Here is a 21,040-nt window from a genome sequence, read left to right on the forward strand (position 1 = left end):
GTAGCGGTGGGAAACACTCGGCGTTTTCCAGCAGTTCATATCGGTTCTCGGTGAGAATTGGGAATTGCTCCTTTGCTTCCATGAACGTTAGCGTGGACTTGGCCATGATCGTCCTGATGTTCCTTTGCCGTTTTTTCTCTGCACACTCCTCGTCCGACGTTCGGTGATTTGAGTTGTCCTTGCAGTAAAGACATTTCGCCTTGTTGGGACAGTCTCCGAATTCCAGTCCTTCATGTTGTTGCGTGCAGTTCGGGCATCTTTTGCGCGATCTGCAGTTGTCGGTTGCGTGATTGTACCTGAGGCAGTTCAGGCACAACACCGGCTTCGTGATGAACGGCCGAACCGTATTGATGCAGCAAAAGAGCCGCACCTCTGGCGGAAGGGTACTCGCACGGAATGTGACGCTGATCCTGTGTGCCTCGATCTTCTTACCCGATTCATAGCGATGCAGCCGATTGATTGCCAAGATTGGATAGCAACTCGAAATGTTTTCCTGGATTTCTTCAATGGTCATGTCCGTCGGAACGCCGGCGACGACTCCAGACACTGACACGAAACTACGTGGGATGTAGGCCTTGTAATTGTTATTGCGCAGCATCTTGTCAGCTTGCATTTTGTTGGCAGTCAGACAGCTCCTCAGAAAGACAAGCACCTTGTTTCTTCCCAATGCTCGCATGTTCGTGATGTTCTGCTTGTACTCGTCGATTTTCGATAGCACTTTCCCGAGAGATAACTTGTTGATGCGGAGACGGCCCTCATCGTCATCAAGCAACTGCACGATCACACGGAAAGGCGAGGCGTCATTTTGGTTGTATTCGTATGTCTGGTACACTTTGTTAGTATTGGTTGCTTTCGAGTCGGGTTTCCCTCCCGAGGCGATGCCCGGTGGGTCCGGCGCCATCTTGGCTCCTTCGCTGAACTCCGATGAAAAAGGTCCTTCTTTCTTTCTAATCACTTGAATTTCAGAACAAATCACTGATATGGGTCACTACTGAATATTGATCCGATCGTAAACACGATCAAACGCGCTTTTTCCGTAAAAAGTCTCTCAAAAACGCAAAACAAAAATTCGCCACGTGCCAAAAACGCTCCGTCCGCAGTGAGAAGACACAATCGAATGTGTTTTTCCTCGGAACACCCGGTTTCACTCTTCTGCTCCGAGTCGGCAGGGTAACGCGCTGAAAATCAAGCAATATTTTGTTTACCAGCTGTTAACTTACAATTGGCTTCTTTAGCGGTGTTGAGATAATTCCATATTCTGAATCTGCATGCAAAACTGAGCCGAAATCCAAATTTTCATGAATTTTGGTGCCCGGGAACCTATTTAAAAATCAATTTGAAGTTTGTATGGGAGCGATTTGTTGAATCACCCCTCGTCGCATTTTGTACTGGGTGGAACTGTCAAACAGTTACCCAGCTGTCAAAAGGTGATTTCAAAAAATATCTTTGAAATTGTTTTTAGGTACCAAAACAAAGTTCTAAAAATCTGAAAAAAAATCCTAGTGGCTCAGAAAAAGGTGCTCTTTCGCATAAAATCAAAAAATCGAAACATTTTTCTTAATTTAAAAACCCAATTTATTTAACCAAAACTCTTACCTGCATAAACGTCTCCATTCATGCCAATTAATGCTCACATCGGTACAGGGGAACTATAATGCTCAAATTTAAGGAAATTGGTTTGATGCTTCTATTTTTCAACTTTTTCTGCTTTATTGCAAACAAAGAAATCTCGCATTGAAGGCGTGCATTTTTGCAAAATAAATTGGCACGCACACAGTTGATGTTCAGCCATATCAGGTGTGGTCCAGTGAAAGTCAAACAATATATTGTTTCAATGTGTTTGTGAGAGCGTAGCAGTCCCACTGCTGAGATGTAGAGCAAAAAATAATATGTAAAACATTTGACGTAGTGTTAAACCTTGCCAGATAGTAAGCTTACTTTTTTTAAATTTCATGCAGTTGAGTTTCAGAAATGTGAACAATGAGCAACAATTAAACGACAATCTGTTACATATTTCCTACAAGTGGTGATGTTGCGTCAATATTAGATGTATTTGAATGTCGAGGAAAATACAAAGTGAAATAATAAGTGAACTATAACACAAATAATCACAATATGGCTTAAATCATGTTTACAGTTACAACTACATGGTAAAGTGTTTTCGATTATGCGGGTAATGATAATAGTTTAAATTTAATTTACCAAATTAGGATGATAGCAAAGAAAGGAAGTACATGTTCAGTATCAGAAAGTGGCAAATTTTCAACGCTGATCGAAGCGCCTCCTAGCGGTTGAAATCACGCATTTTACACGGAAAATTTTGAATTTTTATACACCATTTTAGTCCAGCTGGTATACAAAAACAAGGTACTAAGATAAAGGTGCGTAAAGATGTAAAAAATAATTTTTGGATTTGCAAGATGACGTCACAAGTGAACGTTCGGTTCATTTTTGTTCTATTTTCTATTTCTGGCGTTCGCTTTGAATAGGTCGAATCTGCATTGGAATCACAGCAAACTTACGACCTATTCGAATCGAACGCCAGATTTGCTGGCGATATTTTCTCTCGCAGAGGAAAATTCATGGTAAGCTTTCTATCAAAACTCCAGTATGATTTTCAAAATAAAACATTAGGCAAATTTATATGAAAACGCATATGCGAACGAAAACAAAATAATACAGCAGACGTTCGATAACTGCAACATGTTTACGTTTCACTTACCGAATGAAATTCGACAACTGCAACAACTGACAGACGTCAAAGAACTGTCAGTTGCTGCAGATTGTAGCCAATGTGCATTTGAAAATCATCGCATTGCAGCAAAAGTGTATGCGAAACACATCGCATCGCTGTTGACATTTCATTTTGACGGATAGCGGTGCAATAACTGCAAATTTGTTACACTTAGCGGACTTTCAGTTAAAAAGCATTGCAATTAAAGCGTTTGCACCGAGCTAACGTCTACTGTAGATAGAGTACAACGCATTTTTGCGTGACGTCATCAACGGGAGCATGCATTACATATTGACTGGTTTGCTGGTGTGCTGAATATGAAACACAGGGCGGTCGTTGTTTTTAATGTATACTAAAGCGCATTTACACGAAACTCCACGCGGCAAATCCTCTTGGAAAGGAATAGCCGCACTTGAGGAAACGCCGCAATGTATGATTTTTCATGTTATTCTTGGAAAGGAGCAAAAAAACGCAGCTGTTCCTTTCCTCAAGGATAGGTGGAGCCTTCTTTAGGGCAAATGCGCTAATAAATAGAAACAAAATACACTACAACCTATCAGCACTGGTAAAAAAAATGGATTGGTCATTCGTTTAAAATTGTTCTCGTCACAAAATTTTTATTGTTTTTATTGAGGACTAATGAAAACCAGTCAAAAGGGAAAATAGCTATGATGTAATAGTTTTGGTTTTGTGACCTACGTGGACATTATAGCGTCAGTGCGATGTGAGCTCAATTCCCGCTAATGTCGGAGAATAGTCTATTTTACGAAACGACAACAGTGTTGATATTGATATTAACACTCACGGGCTTGGGCGCAACCTCCTGTCAAATTTTCATTCATGAAATGAGCGATCAGCTGATCCGAAACGTCTCGTAAAATGGCTCATTGTCGACGAACGGGAAATCTCCAGTGGACCATCGGTTCAGTGTCTAGTTGTCAGTTGTCGCGTAGATGGTATCGCTTTCTATTTTTAATTGAGTTGTCCAAAAAATGTCTCACGAAACCTAATGCAAGCCTATCCATATACGTGAGAACAAAAGATGTTTACAAAGTTCTTACAGATAGATTAACACGGGAAATCTGAACACAAACCACTACCACACAGGAATTTGGATTGGTCAATGGGATTGTTTGGAGTCAGGATCAATTCCCTAAACATTGATAAGGCAAGCTGGATTAAAAAAAAATGACGTCATCGCGCCCGGCTGTTCGTTGTCTAGTGCTAGTAAGGTTAAGTCACTGTAGCCTCTTGCTGAAGACGGGGCCATTTGCTTTATTATAGGTGGTGGTTTAACCAATAATATTTTCGCTTCTCACCAACACAATATTGTTACTCCATTGTGTCTACCTTGTTGATGTTTTCATTGGTGGTTGTTGTTGTCGACGTTTTGAAAGTGGTATAGCTTTGAAGCAAAGAGTAATAACAGGTAATCTCCAATAATGCGGTCCGAAACCGAGAAGACTGTTTGAAAGTCGCGACTACGAAGGCTAATGAGCGGGAAAACACTCTTTCTTCTTACGGGGTTTCTTTTGGGGGTATGAGTGGAAAGAATCAAAAATTCTCTGCTTCACTGTCCTACAGAGAACTGCAAATAGAATAATCACTTTCGAAGTCCCCAATGCACACTGATTTTGTGGACATGAACGTTTTTTATCACTTTCATAATACACATGAAATGTTTCATTATAGGTGTTCTTGATTATGGAATCCATTTGAATCTGAACACAGTCATTAGCGTAAATTTAACTGGAATAATTATTCTTTTATTACTTAGATTCAATTTGGTTGTTGTTGCTCCTTTGTCAAACCAATCAGCTTGACTGCTGTCTCGCTTTTCAATCGAACTACGATTTCGGGAACGACGGTTCCGATTCGTCGTGTACAGTTAGCAAATCCGCGCACAAAATTATTCCGTAAGGAAAAGTAACGTTTCTCCTCATACTGGATCACTTATCAAAATTACTTGCGGAAAAAGGAGGTTTGGCTACAGGAATCATAGCTTTCAGAAGGTCGGCTTCACTGCTCCAGAGGCAATGCATTTAATGAATGATTACTTCTATTTTTAAAAGAGATTTCCATCAACATTAGTGAAAATATTCCATACATTTTTATTCAATATTTAAAAAATCAAGACTATCGCTTAAGAAAAAGTTGACTGTGACCAACTGACGATTCAAAACATATATACCACTTGACTAGTCGTCTAATTACACGGTTGAAATTTAATGCTCAAGTACGAAAAAAATCATAAGGGGGTTTCAAGGATAAAAATTTCCGCTTTTTGAATATACGATTTGCACTAAGTTGTACTTCCGTTCCGTGCTCAGACCCAATAAGTGTATGGTGAATTGTTCCGTATGCCAACCAGCATTGACCGGAGATGAACAAACTCTATCGTAGTAGAGGCTTCCGCTGCCTGCAATAACAGCTTCCCCAAATTGCTCCACTGGTAATCGTCGGAAATGTTGTTGTGCCAAAATGCTGCATTCCGTCTAAGTGGCATACTCGCGGAGAAACTTGACGGATACACGAGACTGTTTGACGAGTTGTTTCGTGCAGTTTGTGTTTTTCGGAAGTGGAGATGGAAAGGAGATGGACAGATCATGCCATCAGGAAGCCTTTTCGATCTGGCACATTTGATAGGGATTTCTCCTTAGTTTCTTAACCATATTTTGAGTTTGAAGAGATAGTCTCGCTTCGCTGTGTTGTGAAGTGTCGTATGGCAGCAACAAGACATCCATCAGAATGCTGGCATCAAAATCGAGATAGTTAGGGTAAGATTTCTTTATTTTTCAATTAGATGATATGCGGATTCCAACCGATATATTTAATTCTTGCAGGCATTTTCTCTAAGAAAATGTTCTATGCATACATTTTCTTAGAGAAAATATCACTTCTTAGTGCAAGTGGCTTCTCAGGAGTTAAGATTAGCCGAAGGAAGAGGCTTCCACGCCGTATGTAAAACCAAGATTAGAAATGCTGGGCTACGGCTAGTCTCCGGAAACTACTTGAAACGGTTAGTCTCCGGAAGCACCTCACCGTTCTGAGTGATTCAATTCCTCACGCTGCAGCAGAACATCCGACAGAATCGTTCGTAGGGAAGCCAGGATTTTAGCACAACAGAGTACGCTCCAGCACCTGCTCCAGCAGTTCCTTTTTTGTCTTCATGGTTGGGATAATCATACCTAAGCCACTGTAGTTCATCACAAGTGTATAAAGTGTATTTTTCTTCAATAATTTCATCGATTTGAGGCTGAATCAGACTTGATTGTTGTTATATTTGTTGTTATAATTAGTGCGCTATACTTTTTCAATAAATGTTTAGTTTCCTTAATTAATAACACTAGTTTACAGCATTTTTGAACTCGGTAAGCTGATGATCATTTTTGGTGTAGAATGATGTCCTGAGTTCGAAAACGTGAAGGAAAAAAATTACAGTAGAGCGGAAATTTTTTCGATTTTCCATACAAGGTTGATGATTTGAAATCGATTTTTGTTCTATTTTTAAGCAAAGTCGCTCACTTCAAACATCTCATTCTCCGTAATCAATGCTCCGATTGAGCTGAAATTTTTACTGTAACTCGCCTATATATGATATGTCAAATAAACGTCGAGAAATAATTTTTAAGCTGTTTTTTTCTTATTGAAAAAAATACATCTCTTTAAAAATTTTTGGGAATTTTGCTAAAATTTGAGAAGATCGTCCCTAAAACTGGCCAATATCTTGAATTTCATCAATCTGAGGCTAAACCTGTATTCAGATGATCGAATGGTATTGTATTCAACTTTTAATTTATGGAAAAAGATTTAAAATTGGTTGAACAAAACGCAATATATTTGAATTTTAGTAAATTACATATTTTGAAAAGTTGCAAAACTCGATATTGAGCTAAAACTCAAAAACTGTTCTACTTAAAATGTTTTGAAGGTCGGTTTCGAAATCAGCACTAAATTGTGCTTCAAAAATTTTGGTCGTTGACAGAAGTTCACGACTTTCATTTTATTTTGTAAACTTGTGTAATAACATAGGGGAACTTACGTATTCTCGGCAGTTTTGTTCTATTCGTCAGGCGGAGTTTTTTAAAACCTGTAGGACTCAGAGTTGACCTCAAATCCTTCCCAACCAAGCTGAGTTATATGCCCAAATTTCAGGCAATTCGTCCCACAAAAACCCCCCATGACGAAGAGAACAAACCTGCCGATAATACCCATCGTCACCATATTACATTTCATTTGCTGTTGCAATTATGATTTTTTATAGGTTTTATTTTTCACCTGCGTGAAAGAAATACATTTCTTTAAACTCACCTCAATTCTAACCAAACTTAAACTAAACATATGAAGAATTTATCGTAGCAATAGAAGATTGCGACGATTTTTGACGAAAATTTGATATGATTTTCGTTGACATCTGATCCATTGTTTCAATATTGGAAATTTGATGCAACTCATTTGTGCTATAGAGGTAATCACGTTCAAATGTATGCGTGCCTTTTTTGTAGATGTAGTTGTGAAACTGCGAGGAAAATATTCGCACTCTTGCCCCGGACGTTAGTTTTATCATTATGTACCTGTTTTACCCAATTCGATTGGGTAATATTTGCATATGCAATCTCAATAGCCTTTCAATCGGCGTGCACTTTTGTGTGAGCAAATTGGATCACCCGAATTGAGTCTATTCAAAAAAAGTTTGTTAGATACGCACTTCGGAATCTCCCCTGGAATGATCCTTTAAATCTTCCTTCGTACGATAGTCGATGTCGTTTGCTTGGACTGGATACTCTTGAACGTAGACGCTTCAATGCTCAGGCGATATTCATAGCGAAAGTTTTACAAGGCAAGGTAGACTCTTCCGTAATACTTAACGAAATTAACTTATATGCACCGGAGCGACAACTTCGGCAACGAGACTTTCTACAGCTCGGTTCATGGAACGCCCAGTATGCTCAACACGATCCAATAAGATTCATATGTGCTTCTTTCAATAGGGTTTTTGAAATATTTGACTTTAACTTATCTATCGACTCATTTCGAAATAGGCTTAATAATAATAGTCATTAAGGTTTTTAAATGTAACTGTGAAATGTATTTTGTTTTTAATTTTAAATTAGTGTTAATTTAGTTCATTAAGACTAAAAAATGTCAGATGAATGTAAATGTGAATAAATGTAAATGTAAATGTAAATGTAAATGAGGAAAAAATCGCGCTAGTGTTCGTGTGTTGAAATGTCACTTATCTCTATACCAAAATAATTCTCAAAAGTTTATCTAGTAAGAGTCCTAGATACTTAACTTCGTCCGACCAATTTATTGGAGTTCCCCTCATAGTGACAACATGTCTACTTGAGGGTTTCAAATAAAGAGCTCTTGGCTTATGTGGAAATATGATAAGCTGAGTTGGAAGATTTCTCCAAAGGCTTCCAACTTTGGAGAAATCCTTCTTTTTTGCAAATAAAAACAAAAAATATCGAAACTTTTTTACAATCTACTACAAATGAGACGCTAACTCCGCCCCTTGGCTGAGATACCCGTGTCATCTGCAAATAACGATTTTTGACATCCCTAAGGCAAAGCTTTAACAGATAATCTATCTGACTTGGAGTTTTGATAGTTTACCTGAAGTGTTCGAATAAAATTGATAATACCACAAAATAAAGTTTTTTTTTATATAAAATGAGAAAATCTAGTGATCGGATAACCAAGAGGTGGCTCCTAGGATTATGTGGGGAGGACCCACTAAAACTCATACTTCTTCTCCCTTACGTTTGCGGTATGCCCGTTAGGGATAACTTCGAGGGCACCGTACATGAATACTCTCTATTAGTTAGCGTTTCACCAGCTACCGCCTTAAGCTGCCCTATCTCACCTAGAAGCTTGGGTCCTGGCTAATACTAAGTCTGCCCGTTGAACTCAAGCTCTCGAATGGGGAGGGGGAGCCAAACTCTACTTGCTGTTGGTCGGACCACCATTTACTCTGTAGTTCAAGTACAATTTGGAAGACCGTGGAAGTAACGGAATCCCACCTGTCCGCCCCCCCTGTACACATCCTTTCAACAATGTTTTCCTGAGTGATATCTCTACCGCATATCTCCTGCATACTCGACCTTTGCTCCACGAAGCGTGGACATTCAAAAAGCATATGCTCTGCGGTCTCGTCACAGTCTGCGCATTCTGGCCATGCTGGGAAGTTATTGTGCGCTCAGTTCAAAGTTGGATTACCCCGACTGTTTTTGAAACTGTTCAGAACAGTAATTGATCAGCAAAGTGGTTTAAGAACATCATTATTTCAAACGTATAGGTTTTCAGAATGACAAACATTAGCAATTATCCTGGAAATTATATAAATTGCATTTATTAAACCTTACTTTAGTAGAACATTTAAAACATTTATAATAGCGGAAAAAAATAATTTCATGAATTTGTTGATTCACAGATAAAAATAATGAGATTTACACGTCTTGTAAACTTCAATTTAGTCATGTAAACTTAGTGTTATGATGGTTTACATGATATATCGTGTAAATTTGTGTTATATGCCATGTAAATACTTAGAGTCATGCTGAATTACATGACATTTAATGGAAGTTTACATGATATTTTATGACTTTTACATGATCTGTCATGTAAACTTCTGTGATATCCCACGCTCCAATCATGTGCATCATATGTCACAGAATTTTACACTCTTTTTTCGATCTGTGTTGACTTCCGCGTCAAAAATCTGGCGGCTTGGCTGCCGGCAAAAGCTGATCAGGGCGACCGGTTAACTGTCCTTGTTCCACCAATTGAATGTTTTGTGTTTCGTATTTTTCTTGAAAATTGCTCAAAATTGTCCTAACTGCTAATATTAAAGGACCATGTAAAGAACAGACAAACAGACGTATCACTTGGAATAAAGTGCGATTGAAACCGTCGTCAAGTATAATTGCCCAATGCTAATTATGTTGTGTTTCGCAAATCGACTGAGTAGATGGCGGTAATGAGCAAACGTCAAACAGGAGCAGAAACGATACAAGCACCATGAACGAAAGATTTTCGAACAACAGTATATTTGAATAGTCCGTTAAAAACCAAAACGATCGGAAGTGGGTACATTCAGACGTCTATTTGTCTGTGATTAAAGTATAGCTCAGAATGTTTCGAAAAACTGTATCGAATACTGTAAAGCGATCCGATGTATGTGGAAAAAGATACACTCTTAGAATGTCTGGCCAAAAATTGAGATTTTATTATTGATGTTATTCTTTTCCATGTTTTACACTCAGACGATCAGTAGGTTATAACTTTTGTTACAATACTTGGATCGCTTTGCAACCTTCGGCAAAGTTTTTCAGGGCATCTGAGCCTATATTTTTACATAATCGGTTACATACTTTCAGAAAAACTTGATTTTTTTGATTAGGGAAATGCAAAAACGTTAGTTTCCCCATACAGGCATCCAGTGTTGAAATAGTAGTTTACGCAACAAGGTGCAGAATGAAGATTTTTACAGCACGAGTTGTACACTTATCCAACGAGGCTTGCCGAGTTGGATAAGTACGACGAGTGCTGTAAAAATCGAGTTCTGCACCGAGATGCGTACAACGTTTTTTGCAATTTCATAAATTACCACTTGAGGATACTTTTACATCAAACTGCACACTGATGTTCATAGCCATGTTTAAGAAAGTCTGATCATAGCAGGTTATACTCAAGTATACTGTGCAGTTGTCACAATTTTTCAAACCTGCGTCCAGAAAGCATCAAGAAGTTGATCAAAACTGAAAACAGTGCTGTAATGGTTCATTACGCAACGCTATTCAGTGCTGTAATGAACCATTATCGCACTGATAATTTAGTGTGGGAAAGTAGGCCTTTTCCTGTCAGACTTGCGTGAGGTAAAACAGCCTATTACGATGAGAAATTGCAAAAAAATCATTTCGTCATATCTAAATTCAATCACCTACAGCTCATTTTAGAAGCTGAACCAGAGAATATGGTATATGAAAAACTTGTGCAGCTAGACCAGTTCTACAAGAAAGTCACGGAAAAATTGCTATTTTTCGAATATTTAAGGTAAATGTCACGGACTATCTTCGAAAAATCCCAATGATATTCACGGTGAATATCATTTGGCATTTTTCGAAGGTAGTCCGTGACATTTACCTTAAATATTCGAAAAACAGCAGTTTTTCCGTGACTTTCTTGCAGAATTGGTCTAGCCGCACAAGTTTTTCATACACCATATTCTCAGGTTCAGCTTCTAAAATGAGCTGTTGGTGGTTGAATTTAGATATGATGGGAACACTCACTTTCAAAGAGTTACACTCACTTGCTATTTTTTCAGCACAGAAGCGTGCAATCAAGAAACGATATATGGACGACTTTTGCATTGTGGTTTTGTCTAAAACTTTGCCGAATAGAGTAGGGGTCGCACACGCATGCCAAAGTCGTGACAGAGTTGTAAAAGCGACTCTCCACGAGGTGAGTGTAATTCACATTCACTTCGTGGAGAGTTGCCTTCGCAGCTCCCTCACGACTTCGGTATGCGTGTGCGACCCCTACTCTATTCGGCAAAGTTTCAGACAAAACCACAATGCAAAAGTCGTCCATACATCGTTTCTTGATTGCACGCTTCTGAGCAGAGAAAATATCAAGTGAGTGTAACTCTTTGCAAGTGAGTGTTCCCATCCTTGCCATGGACATTTCCCAAGTTTTTAGTTTCATCCGAAGAGCACACTCAGGAACTCCACAGAAAGGTTCAGGGAATACAAAGCTTGATTCCGCACCCTGTCTAGCTAAATTGTCGGCGTTTTCATTTCCCAGAATTCCACAATGACCGGGCACCCAGTATGAAGTTACCTCGTTCCTACTGGCCAATTGCTTCAGAGAAATAATGCATTCCCACACTAGCATTGATTGACAAGTGAAAGCTTTTAGCGCATTTAGAGAGGCCTGGCTGTTCGAAAAAATACAGATCTTGGCAACCCTACACGCTAAGGTCAGTTTACCTATAAATAGGTAATCAATTTACCCATATTTGGGTTTTGCATTCAAAACGCATAATTTGGGTAAAGTATACCAAGAAAAAACGGTAAAATTTACTTATAATAGCAGTAAAGCTAATTTACCCAAATATGGGTAACCGAGCTTTACCCATATTTGGCTGAAAAATAAAAGTGTTCGTCAAATCCAGTCAAATCAGAATGATCATCAATTCGGCGAGCATTTCGGAGCAGAAACTTCACAAAAAAAATTAATTCGAATAATATTGAAAGGTAAGCATATTAAATAAATGATAATGAATTATTGTTCAATTAATTCCTGTAACTAATTTATCATTTCAGAAGACAATGATGCAAAAGACTCCGCCGAGGCCGATTCCGGCTCCAGATCTCCTGACTAGCGCACACAGTCAAAAGCCCGGGTTCGCTACGCTGGATTTCCGGTGCAGCATTCCTTATTATTTACAATTTCAGGTCCCAATTGTAATCATGGAAATCGTTGTACGAGGTCGTAAATCGCCTATGGAATTGTCACATCGAGCGTGTCCCTCAATAGTTCTTCCAGTCATCCAAGGATCCACTGAGTCAATGGCCCAGGTTTACCTCGATGCAACCTCCTCTTCAAAGCACCACTTGCGTTTTCGACTTCTCCCCAGATTGAGGATCTCTCACTGGAACCAACCTCAGAACGCCTGGGCAATAAATTCACGCTGGTTGCCGTCCGGGAGCACCAATGCGCAAACAACTTCCTGGAGTAAAATAGATTCTAAGTAAACTAGATGTAGCTATCAAATAAAGTTTTTTTTTACGAAATATACATTAATAAATCAATTAAGCAATTAAGTTTCATCCTGGGTTCCATCTATTTTTCCGATTCAGTTTTTTGAATAATGAAACAAAATTTCATTACGCAAATGTGGGTAAAATTTACTCATATTTTTCCCCTGCACAAGTACCCATATTTGGGTACTGCCAGTTAATCCATAAATGGGTAAAGCCACTTTACCCATAAAATGAGGTTGTGCACTTTTCGGCGATTATGAGTATACTTTACTCACATTTAGGTAAACTGACCTTAGCGTGTATACTTTCTTTTCAAACAAATGTTGGCACACTCGAGAATGGCTTGAACTTCCGCTTGAAATACAGTGGGACTGCATCCCATTGGTATAGCCTTACTGATACCGGGGCCAAAAACACCAGCTCCAGTGTTTTCTCCCATCTTGGACCCATCAGTATAAAATACAATAGAACCTGGACGTAAACTTGGCCCACCAGCATCCAGAACATCATAGTTGGTCTTCGTTATCATCCAATCTTCTACTGTTTTTATGTCCATGTTTAATTAATTTAATTTAATTAATTTATTGTAATGTATAAACTGCAGGGCACTTTTTGCCGCTTGTAGTTTAACAAATTGATGCAATGGCAGTATATTGAGAAGGGCATCCAAAGCAACTGATGGAGTGCTGTTCATTGCTCCTGTCATAGATATACAAGCAAGTCTTTGTAGCTTACTTAGCTTCTTTTGACAGGTTATCTCATTTGTTTTGGGCCACCAAACATCCGGTGTTTGCTACTTTCAGTAAAAATGAAATGGCAAACTCACGTGTCATGCCTCGAGCATGTGTGCTTGTCAACAACGCAATCGTTGCTACACTCATCTCTGAGCTAACTACTAGAGATGTATGTGCTATCACAATAGATGTATCTGTTGGAAACCTCAACAGGAAATACGTTTATTGTTCGGTTTATTTACCGCATGATGAACCATCCCCTACGGATGCTTTCAAGCAAGTCATTGCATACTGCACTTCAAAAGGCCTTCCGCATATTGTTGGTAGTGATGCTAAAGCTCACCATATAATCTGGGGCAGCTCAGACATCAATTTGAGAGGCTCCAGTTTGATGGAATACTTAAGTAGTACAGATCTTGGATTACTTAACATAGGCAACCGCCCAACCTTCATGGTATCTGGTAGAGAGGAAGTGTTAGACATAACGCTTTGCTCTAGCAGAATTAGTCATGAGCTGACCAATTGGCATGTGTCAGATGAAGAATCTTTATCTGACCATCGTTACATCTTGTTTGAACATGTGAATGTTACTTCGCAAACTTTGCGTTTCAGGAATCCCCGGTCAACCAACTGGGATCTCTTTACCGATTTGGTTGCAGCCAAATTTCATGGATACTCACCATCAATTGACACTCCAAGTGATTTAGATGATGCCGTTGATACTACAACGGCCTTCATCATGGAAGCTTTTGAAGAAGCCTGTCCACTGCGGTCTGTGAAGACCACAAGAGGAACCCCTTGGTGGAACTCCGATCTGGCGAAGCTCAGGAAACAATGTAGAAAGAGTTGGAACAGACGACGTTCGGCTGGATCGGAGGCTTTCAGGTCGGCTCGCAAGGCCTACCAAAAAGCTCTTCGGTCTGCTGAACGATCCGGCTGGAAAAACCTTTGTACAAATGTTTCCAGTCTGAGTGAAGCCAGTCGATTGAACAAAATCCTTGCAAAATCTAAGGATTTTCAAGTGAACGAACTTCGTTTGCCAAATGGTGATTTCACTTCCTCTGATGAGGAAGTTTTGGAATGTTTATTCAGTACACACTTCCCCGGATGTGTGGATATTACATCTTCGGATGAACCTGATGTCTTTTCTTGTAGTTATGATTCTTTAGCTTCGGCTCGGAGTATCATAACTTTAGAATCGATTGAATGGGCACTTAATAGCTTTGCTCCTTTCAAATCTCCTGGGGCAGATGGGATTTATCCTATTTTGCTTCAGAAGAGATTTGATCATTTCAAACATGTTTTGAAACAACTACTTGTTTGCAGTTTTGCTACAGGGTATATTCCCAAATCCTGGCGGGATATTACTGTGAAGTTTATTCCGAAAGTGGGTCGCGCCACAGACAAACAGACATATTACTTAGAAGAAAATTGCTTCAAAAACATCGTTTGGCATCTCACTAGCACCCTCTGTAATGCTCAATCCGAAGCATTCATTTGCAGGTGTTGTTTCCCTCGGCTCGATGTAACAATTTTGCAGGTGACGACTCCCCCGTGGCGTCATCCATTCATAAAACATGAATGAAGGTTCATGATTGAGTCATTTTATGTAAACATTGATCGGCGTCGCGTTCATTTCTCTTCAAAACTGAGAGGTGATGTAGGCACAGCAGCGCCACAATGACACATGCGAGCACAGTCCGAACCACACGTTATTTTCAAAATGACCGTTAAATCGTGCGATGATTTAGATTTGAGTAGTATGTCTGTTTGTCTGTGGTCGCGCGTCGTATGAAGAAGCAAAGAGCTTCAGACCTATCAGTTTGACCTCTTTTCTTCTGAAATGCTTAGAACGCATAGTCGATCATCACATCCGTGATGTTCATCTGGCCAATGTGCCTCTTCATGTGAACCAACATGCTTACCAATCTGGAAAGTCCACTGTGACTCTTTTACACAAAGTTGTTTACGATATTGAGAAGGCATTCGCTCAAAAGCAATCCTGCTTGGGTGTTTTCTTAGATATCGAGGGTGCCTTTGACAACGTGCCTTTCGATGCCATATTGGAAGCCGCACGGGGTCATGGTATATCTCCAATGATTTCCAATTGGATTCACCAAATGCTCAAAAACCGACATCTCTTCTCGACATTGCGTCAAGCGGCGATTAGGAAATTGAGTGTTTGTGGATGCCCCCAAGGGGGAGTCTTATCCCCACTTTTATGGAATCTCGTAGCAGATACGCTATTGAGGCAACTCAATAATAGCGGTTTTCCTACTTATGGTTTTGCCGACGACTACCTAACATTGTTAGTCGGTATGTGCATCAGCACCCTTTTCGACCTGATGCAAAACGCTCTTCAGGTAGTTGAGGGTTGGTGTCGCCAATATGGCCTTTCGGTAAATCCGAGTAAAACATCTATTGTTCTTTTCACGGAAAAGCGAAACCGTAATGGTGTTCGACCTTTACGTCTCTTTGATTCTGAAATCAATGTGACTGAACAGGTAAAGTACGTTGGAGTCATTCTTGATTCCAAGCTTTCCTGGACACCTCATGTTGAGTTCAGAATCAAGAAAGCTTGTATGGCCTTCGGGCAATGCCGGCGAACCTTTGGTACAACTTGGGGTCTAAAACCCAAGTATATCAAATGGATCTACACAACTGTTGTTCGGCCAATATTGGCCTATGGATGTCTTGTGTGGTGGCAAAAGGGCGAAGTGAGAACGGTCCAATCAAAGTTAGGCCATCTCCAAAGGATGTGCTTAATGGCGATGTCTGGAGCGTTCTCTTCAACTCCTACGGCAGCGCTCGAAGTGCTCTTTGACGTTGCCCCACTACACATTCATCTCAAACAAGAAGCACTTTCTTGCACTTACCGCCTATGGGTACTCGGTTTACTAGAGGATACTCCTGTGAGCCGCAGTTCAACACACACCTCGTTGTTTCCACTTTTGGTGAATTGGGACAAAGTTGTCCTTGCTCCAAGTGATCTTACAATTGCTTGTAATTTTCCATATAGGACATTTTCCACGAAATTCCCTTCCCGGGAAGAGTGGACATCTGGTTATCTGGAGAGAAGTATTTCAGACGGCATCGTATGTTACACTGATGGCTCCCTTCTCGAAGGTCGAGCAGGAGCTGGTGTTTATTCTCGTGAGCTAAGGCTGTATCAGTCTTATTCACTTGGCAGACACTGCACCGTTTTTCAGGCCGAAATCTTTGCTCTTATGTGCTGAGTGCAATCAGCACTTCAGCAGCACGTAATGGGCAAAGTAATATACTTCTGTTCAGATAGCCAGGCTGCTATTAAAGCACTTGCTTCGGCCAACTCCAGGTCGAAGATAGTTATCGCTTGTCGAACTCAAATCGAGGATCTGAATTCAGCAAACGCTGTTCACCTTGTATGGGTGCCTGGCCATTCTTCCATCGCTGGAAATGAATTGGCTGATGAGTTAGCTCGCACTGGAGCATCACATGACTTCATTGGCCCTGAGCCAGCTATTCCGGTATCCAAGTGTTGGGTGAAGCTTCAGATTGACACCTGGACTGCCACTCAGCACAAACAATACTGGAATAGTTTGGAGTCATGTCGTCAAACAAAATTGTATTGTACTGAGCCATCTCTAGGGGTGGCAAAGTATCTAACAAATCTGTCAAAACAGAATTGCAGCATGCTGGTCAAAGCATTGACTGGCCACTGCCGACTCAGCTATCACATGGCGAATATTCAGCAAGCTGATTCATTTGCCTGTGATAGCTGTGAATCCGATTATGGAACTTCGTATCATTTAATATGTAACTGTCCAGTTTTTGCGCAATTGCGTTTCCGAGTACTCGGGAAACACTTATTAAGTGAAACTGACTTCAGAAACCTGAATCTTCAGGACGTTCTGTTGTTCTTGACCCGCTGTGGTAAAGAGCTATAGGCTCTCTTTACGCTTTATGCATCATCACAGTGCCCTTCTCAGGGCGCTGTTCGAACCCATTGTGGCACGCTTATGCGTTATTACAGTGCCCTTTTCAGGACGCTATGTGAACCCATTGTGGTACGCTTTTGCGAGTATGACGATCCTATTCCCTTACCTGTCCTTTCCCATGCCCTATCCTTTTTTCCTTCCCTTCTCCGTCAGGTAAATGATGAATAGGCTCGTGTTCATGGCGATGGCACAAATTTCCCGAATGGAGGAGAACGTGCCTCTAGAGCCGACCTACTGATACCTGATATCTCATTTGTTTTGGGCCACCAAACAAGTGAAGCATAAGTAATCTTAGGCCGGACTATTGCAGCATAGATCCAGTGAATCATGTTAGGTCTAAGACCCCAGGTTTTTCCTAAGGCTTTGCTGCAGACCCAAAGGGCATTGGTACCCTTGGTTAAACATTGTTTAAATGAGAATTCCAATTCAGTCTTTGGTCCAAAGTTACCCCAAGATGTTTAACTTCTTCTGAGAACTGAATTTGAACTCCATCTAAAGAAGGTTCAGTAAAATTTATTTTTAACCTTCTAGTAAAAGGTACAATTACAGTTTTTGAAGGGTTTACGTTTAATCCCTCCTCTTGGCACCATTTGATGGTAACATTCAACGCAGATTGTAGCCGGTTAGATATCGTGTCGTCATATTTTCCACGTATCAGAATAGCTACATCATCTGCGTATCCAATAACCTCAAAGCCTTGATTGACGAGTTTTTTAAGGAGTTCATCCACTACCAAAGACCACAATAAGGGCGAGAGCACTCCTCCTTGAGGACAGCCCTTCACAGATCTTACTGATAGTTGCGCACCTCCAAGAACGGAAGAGATCTCTCGATCTCTAAGCATCGATGTCGAGAAAAATAACCACGGCTATATCCTTGGCTTGGAACGATTTCTCAATTTTGCTGTCTAGTGACTGTAGCGCTGTTATAGTAGATTTGCCTGTTTGATAAGCAAATTGAAATTTGCTTAGATGCATTTCTACTAAGCTGGTAGACTTGACAAAGTCATCCACTATTTTATCCATGGTCTTTAATAGAACATAAGAAAGGCTTATGGGTCTGAAGGCTTTTGGAGTTGTTTTGTCCCGTTTGCCAGCTTTTGGGATAAAAACAACACGAACCTTCCGCCACGCCTTAGGTATGTAAGCTGAAGTAATACTGGCTCTGAATATTTCGGTTAAGAGCGTACAAATCGCCTTTTTTCCATGTTGAAGTAAAGTTGTGAAAATTCCATCTTTCCCGGCAGATTTGCAAGGTTGAAAAGAACTTAATGCCCATTCGACCCTCGACGGTGTGAAGATTTCACAAGCTTTTTGATAGGCATTGGTCGACCACGTATGTCTAGCCTTATCCGAGTCCTGTTCTTCATCCGAATAAGGAATCGATCCTGGGAAGTGAGTTTTCATCATTACTTCCAATGTTTCAGAAGAATCAACAGTAAAACTGCCATCTTCTTTTTTAAGACTTCCAAGACCATTCGAATGGTCTTTCGAAAGGACTTTATGAAGCCTGGCAGCCGTAGTCTGATCGGTGAGGCAAGTAAAGTTTTAATATTTCTGTCCCAGTAAACCGACGTGAGATATCATTATAGAGGAGATGAATATCACACCAATGTTTACCACTTTCTCACCTTGCTTGCAAAACAACTGAACTTCTATAAACTAGTAGACAGAATGAACTCCGTCGCTATGGATGCTCTCTTTTTGAGGCGAGATTTTTAGGGCGTTGCTTAGAATCAATGAATCAAATCTGTCGCTACGGCAGCTCCCTCCAAAGACGAACGTTTTGTCTCGTTTTGGGTCTAATATATTGAATCCTGCAGTTTCCTTGTAAGATTTGATTGAATTTGAAATCAATCAATCCATCACTAAAGCTGTTTTTTTTTACTTTTTTATGCAAATAATCGTATCTGTCGCTACGGCAGCTCCCTTCTGGACAAAGCTTTCTATTCTGTTAAACCCACTGAACAGAATCAAAGCAGCATTCATTTTAGTAAGAAAATATGCATTTCAAAAAGTTCTATATTCATCGCAGAAAAACACTGCTGAAATAATAAAAGTAGTTAAATCAATCTAATCGAAGCATAACTCACCTTCTTCCAGTCCTCGTGCTCCCAGCAGCGGAGAGTTGTTCTTGATGTGGGTCACCATCACGGATTCATTCACCCGGTAAATCGCCGACAGCATCACCGGAGTTGTGACGAACAGCAAATACGTGAAAGCACCCAGCAGCAGATTGTGCCAAATCCCGGCACATAGCACCTTCAGCCTCTTCCACGTCTTCAGCGCATTTAGCTGGTCCGAGTCCAGCTGAGTGTAGGCCATCGGAATGATCAACATTACGTGGAATCCAAATCCCTTGATTGGAACATCCTCGAGCACTGCGGCCAATCCGTGGCCCAACTCGTGCACTACACTGTTGATTCCCAAGGCCGCGATGTAGTATCCAATTTCATTCAGTGGCAGATTAACTCCCGGAATGAGTAAATCCAACGATACGGATTCGGCCACTGCCTTGGAAACCCCTGCGGCACCATCCGAGCTCGCCTTGCCGGAACTCTTGGTATGGAAAGCGGACACGATGATTAGTAGTGACGCAACTGGCATGAGCAACACCGACAAGTAAACTCCTAAGCTAAAATTTAGATCCAGCAGTTTTGGATAAGCCGTACTCCATTTGACAATGGATCGATTGAGAGCCGTCGTGTGCCACTGTAACCGGAGGAATTTCACCGACAAACCCGTCCCCTTTAGGAACGCCTCATAAGGATAGCGCATACAGCTCTGGAAATGTATTCGATTAATTTATATTAAACGATAATATAAGTCGCAAGCATACCTTGAAAAAGTTATCGAAAAACAATAGGACTCCATAGATGACCACCACCACGCCCAGGAGCAGTAAAAAATCCATCGTCTATAAAATGCTCCAATTTCCCTACACAAACCTTTAGCCCTTTTAACACATAATTCGCCAACCAGCCGGCCGTGCAGTGATGCAATGCGGTTTTCACTATAGATTCGGGACGAAAATGATGCACTGTGGTAATGTTTTCCTGTTGACCGGTTTCTTCTTTCTCACCAATCGCACCGCCAGGATAATTTTTGATTATTTTTTTTTCTATATGCATGCACTGCTACTGACTGGCATTGCACTGACTGACTGACGAACCGAGATCAAAACAAAAAAGTTTTCATTGATCCGGCTTCTCGAGCTGGTGTTGGTGTGTGTTGTGATTAGATCGACGGTTAGCTATGTCACTAACACATTCGCAGACGTTTTACGCAGTCGAAGAATATTGGCAATATCCTTATAGTTTTGATATTGACTCAAATTGTTTATTGAGTTTGTGGTATTTCAATAATTAAATTAAAGTAGGGTATTGTACCTTTTGGGCAGGTGTACCTATTTTGGGCACTTGCCGCTATAATTAACCCTCTAATACCCAAATTTTTGATTTTGATCTAAATATCATTTTTCGTCATCTAAAATCGATTTAAACATGTTTTGGAAGACGATTCTTTTTAATTCTCGATTTCGTGAATTTCAGTTTTTGATTTTTCTAATTTTTATTTTTAATCATTCTCACAGTTTTATATTTTTCCTGGAAGCCTATTTAGGGTACGGATTTTTTGAGATGAAAACATTTTGAGATTTTATGATTATTGCTGAAATAATTTTATTTCAAATTTTTTTCATAGAAAATTTTATTTTCCGTGTAATTTTAAGAAACATAATTTACGAGTGTATTCGATTCCCTTAAACTTCAAAACTAGGATAGAATGATTTGGGAAAAATCTAACATATGTTAATTGTAACGATTTA

General features: G+C 40.1%; 1 protein-coding gene across 3 annotated transcripts in view; it reads right to left on the bottom strand.

The window, feature by feature from the left end:
- The window catches only part of LOC115262555 (membrane-bound transcription factor site-2 protease-like), a 37,505-nt gene extending 17,117 nt beyond the window's left edge, over nucleotides 1-20,388 (bottom strand). For all 3 annotated transcript variants that reach the window (XR_009998507.1, XR_009998508.1, XM_062855193.1), the window contains exons 1-2: nucleotides 20,054-20,388; nucleotides 19,308-19,998 (exon numbers count right to left, since the gene is read on the bottom strand). Coding sequence is in view for 1 of the 3 variants with exons in the window: in XM_062855193.1 (XP_062711177.1) it covers nucleotides 19,308-19,998; nucleotides 20,054-20,128 (766 nt within the window). In the remaining 2 variants the exon portion in view is untranslated. The remainder of the gene's footprint in view (nucleotides 1-19,307; nucleotides 19,999-20,053) is intronic.
- Nucleotides 20,389-21,040: the final 652 nt, after the last annotated feature.

The sequence above is a fragment of the Aedes albopictus genome, chromosome 3 (assembly GCF_035046485.1).
Source record: "Aedes albopictus strain Foshan chromosome 3, AalbF5, whole genome shotgun sequence".
NCBI classification, from domain to species: domain Eukaryota; kingdom Metazoa; phylum Arthropoda; class Insecta; order Diptera; family Culicidae; genus Aedes; species Aedes albopictus.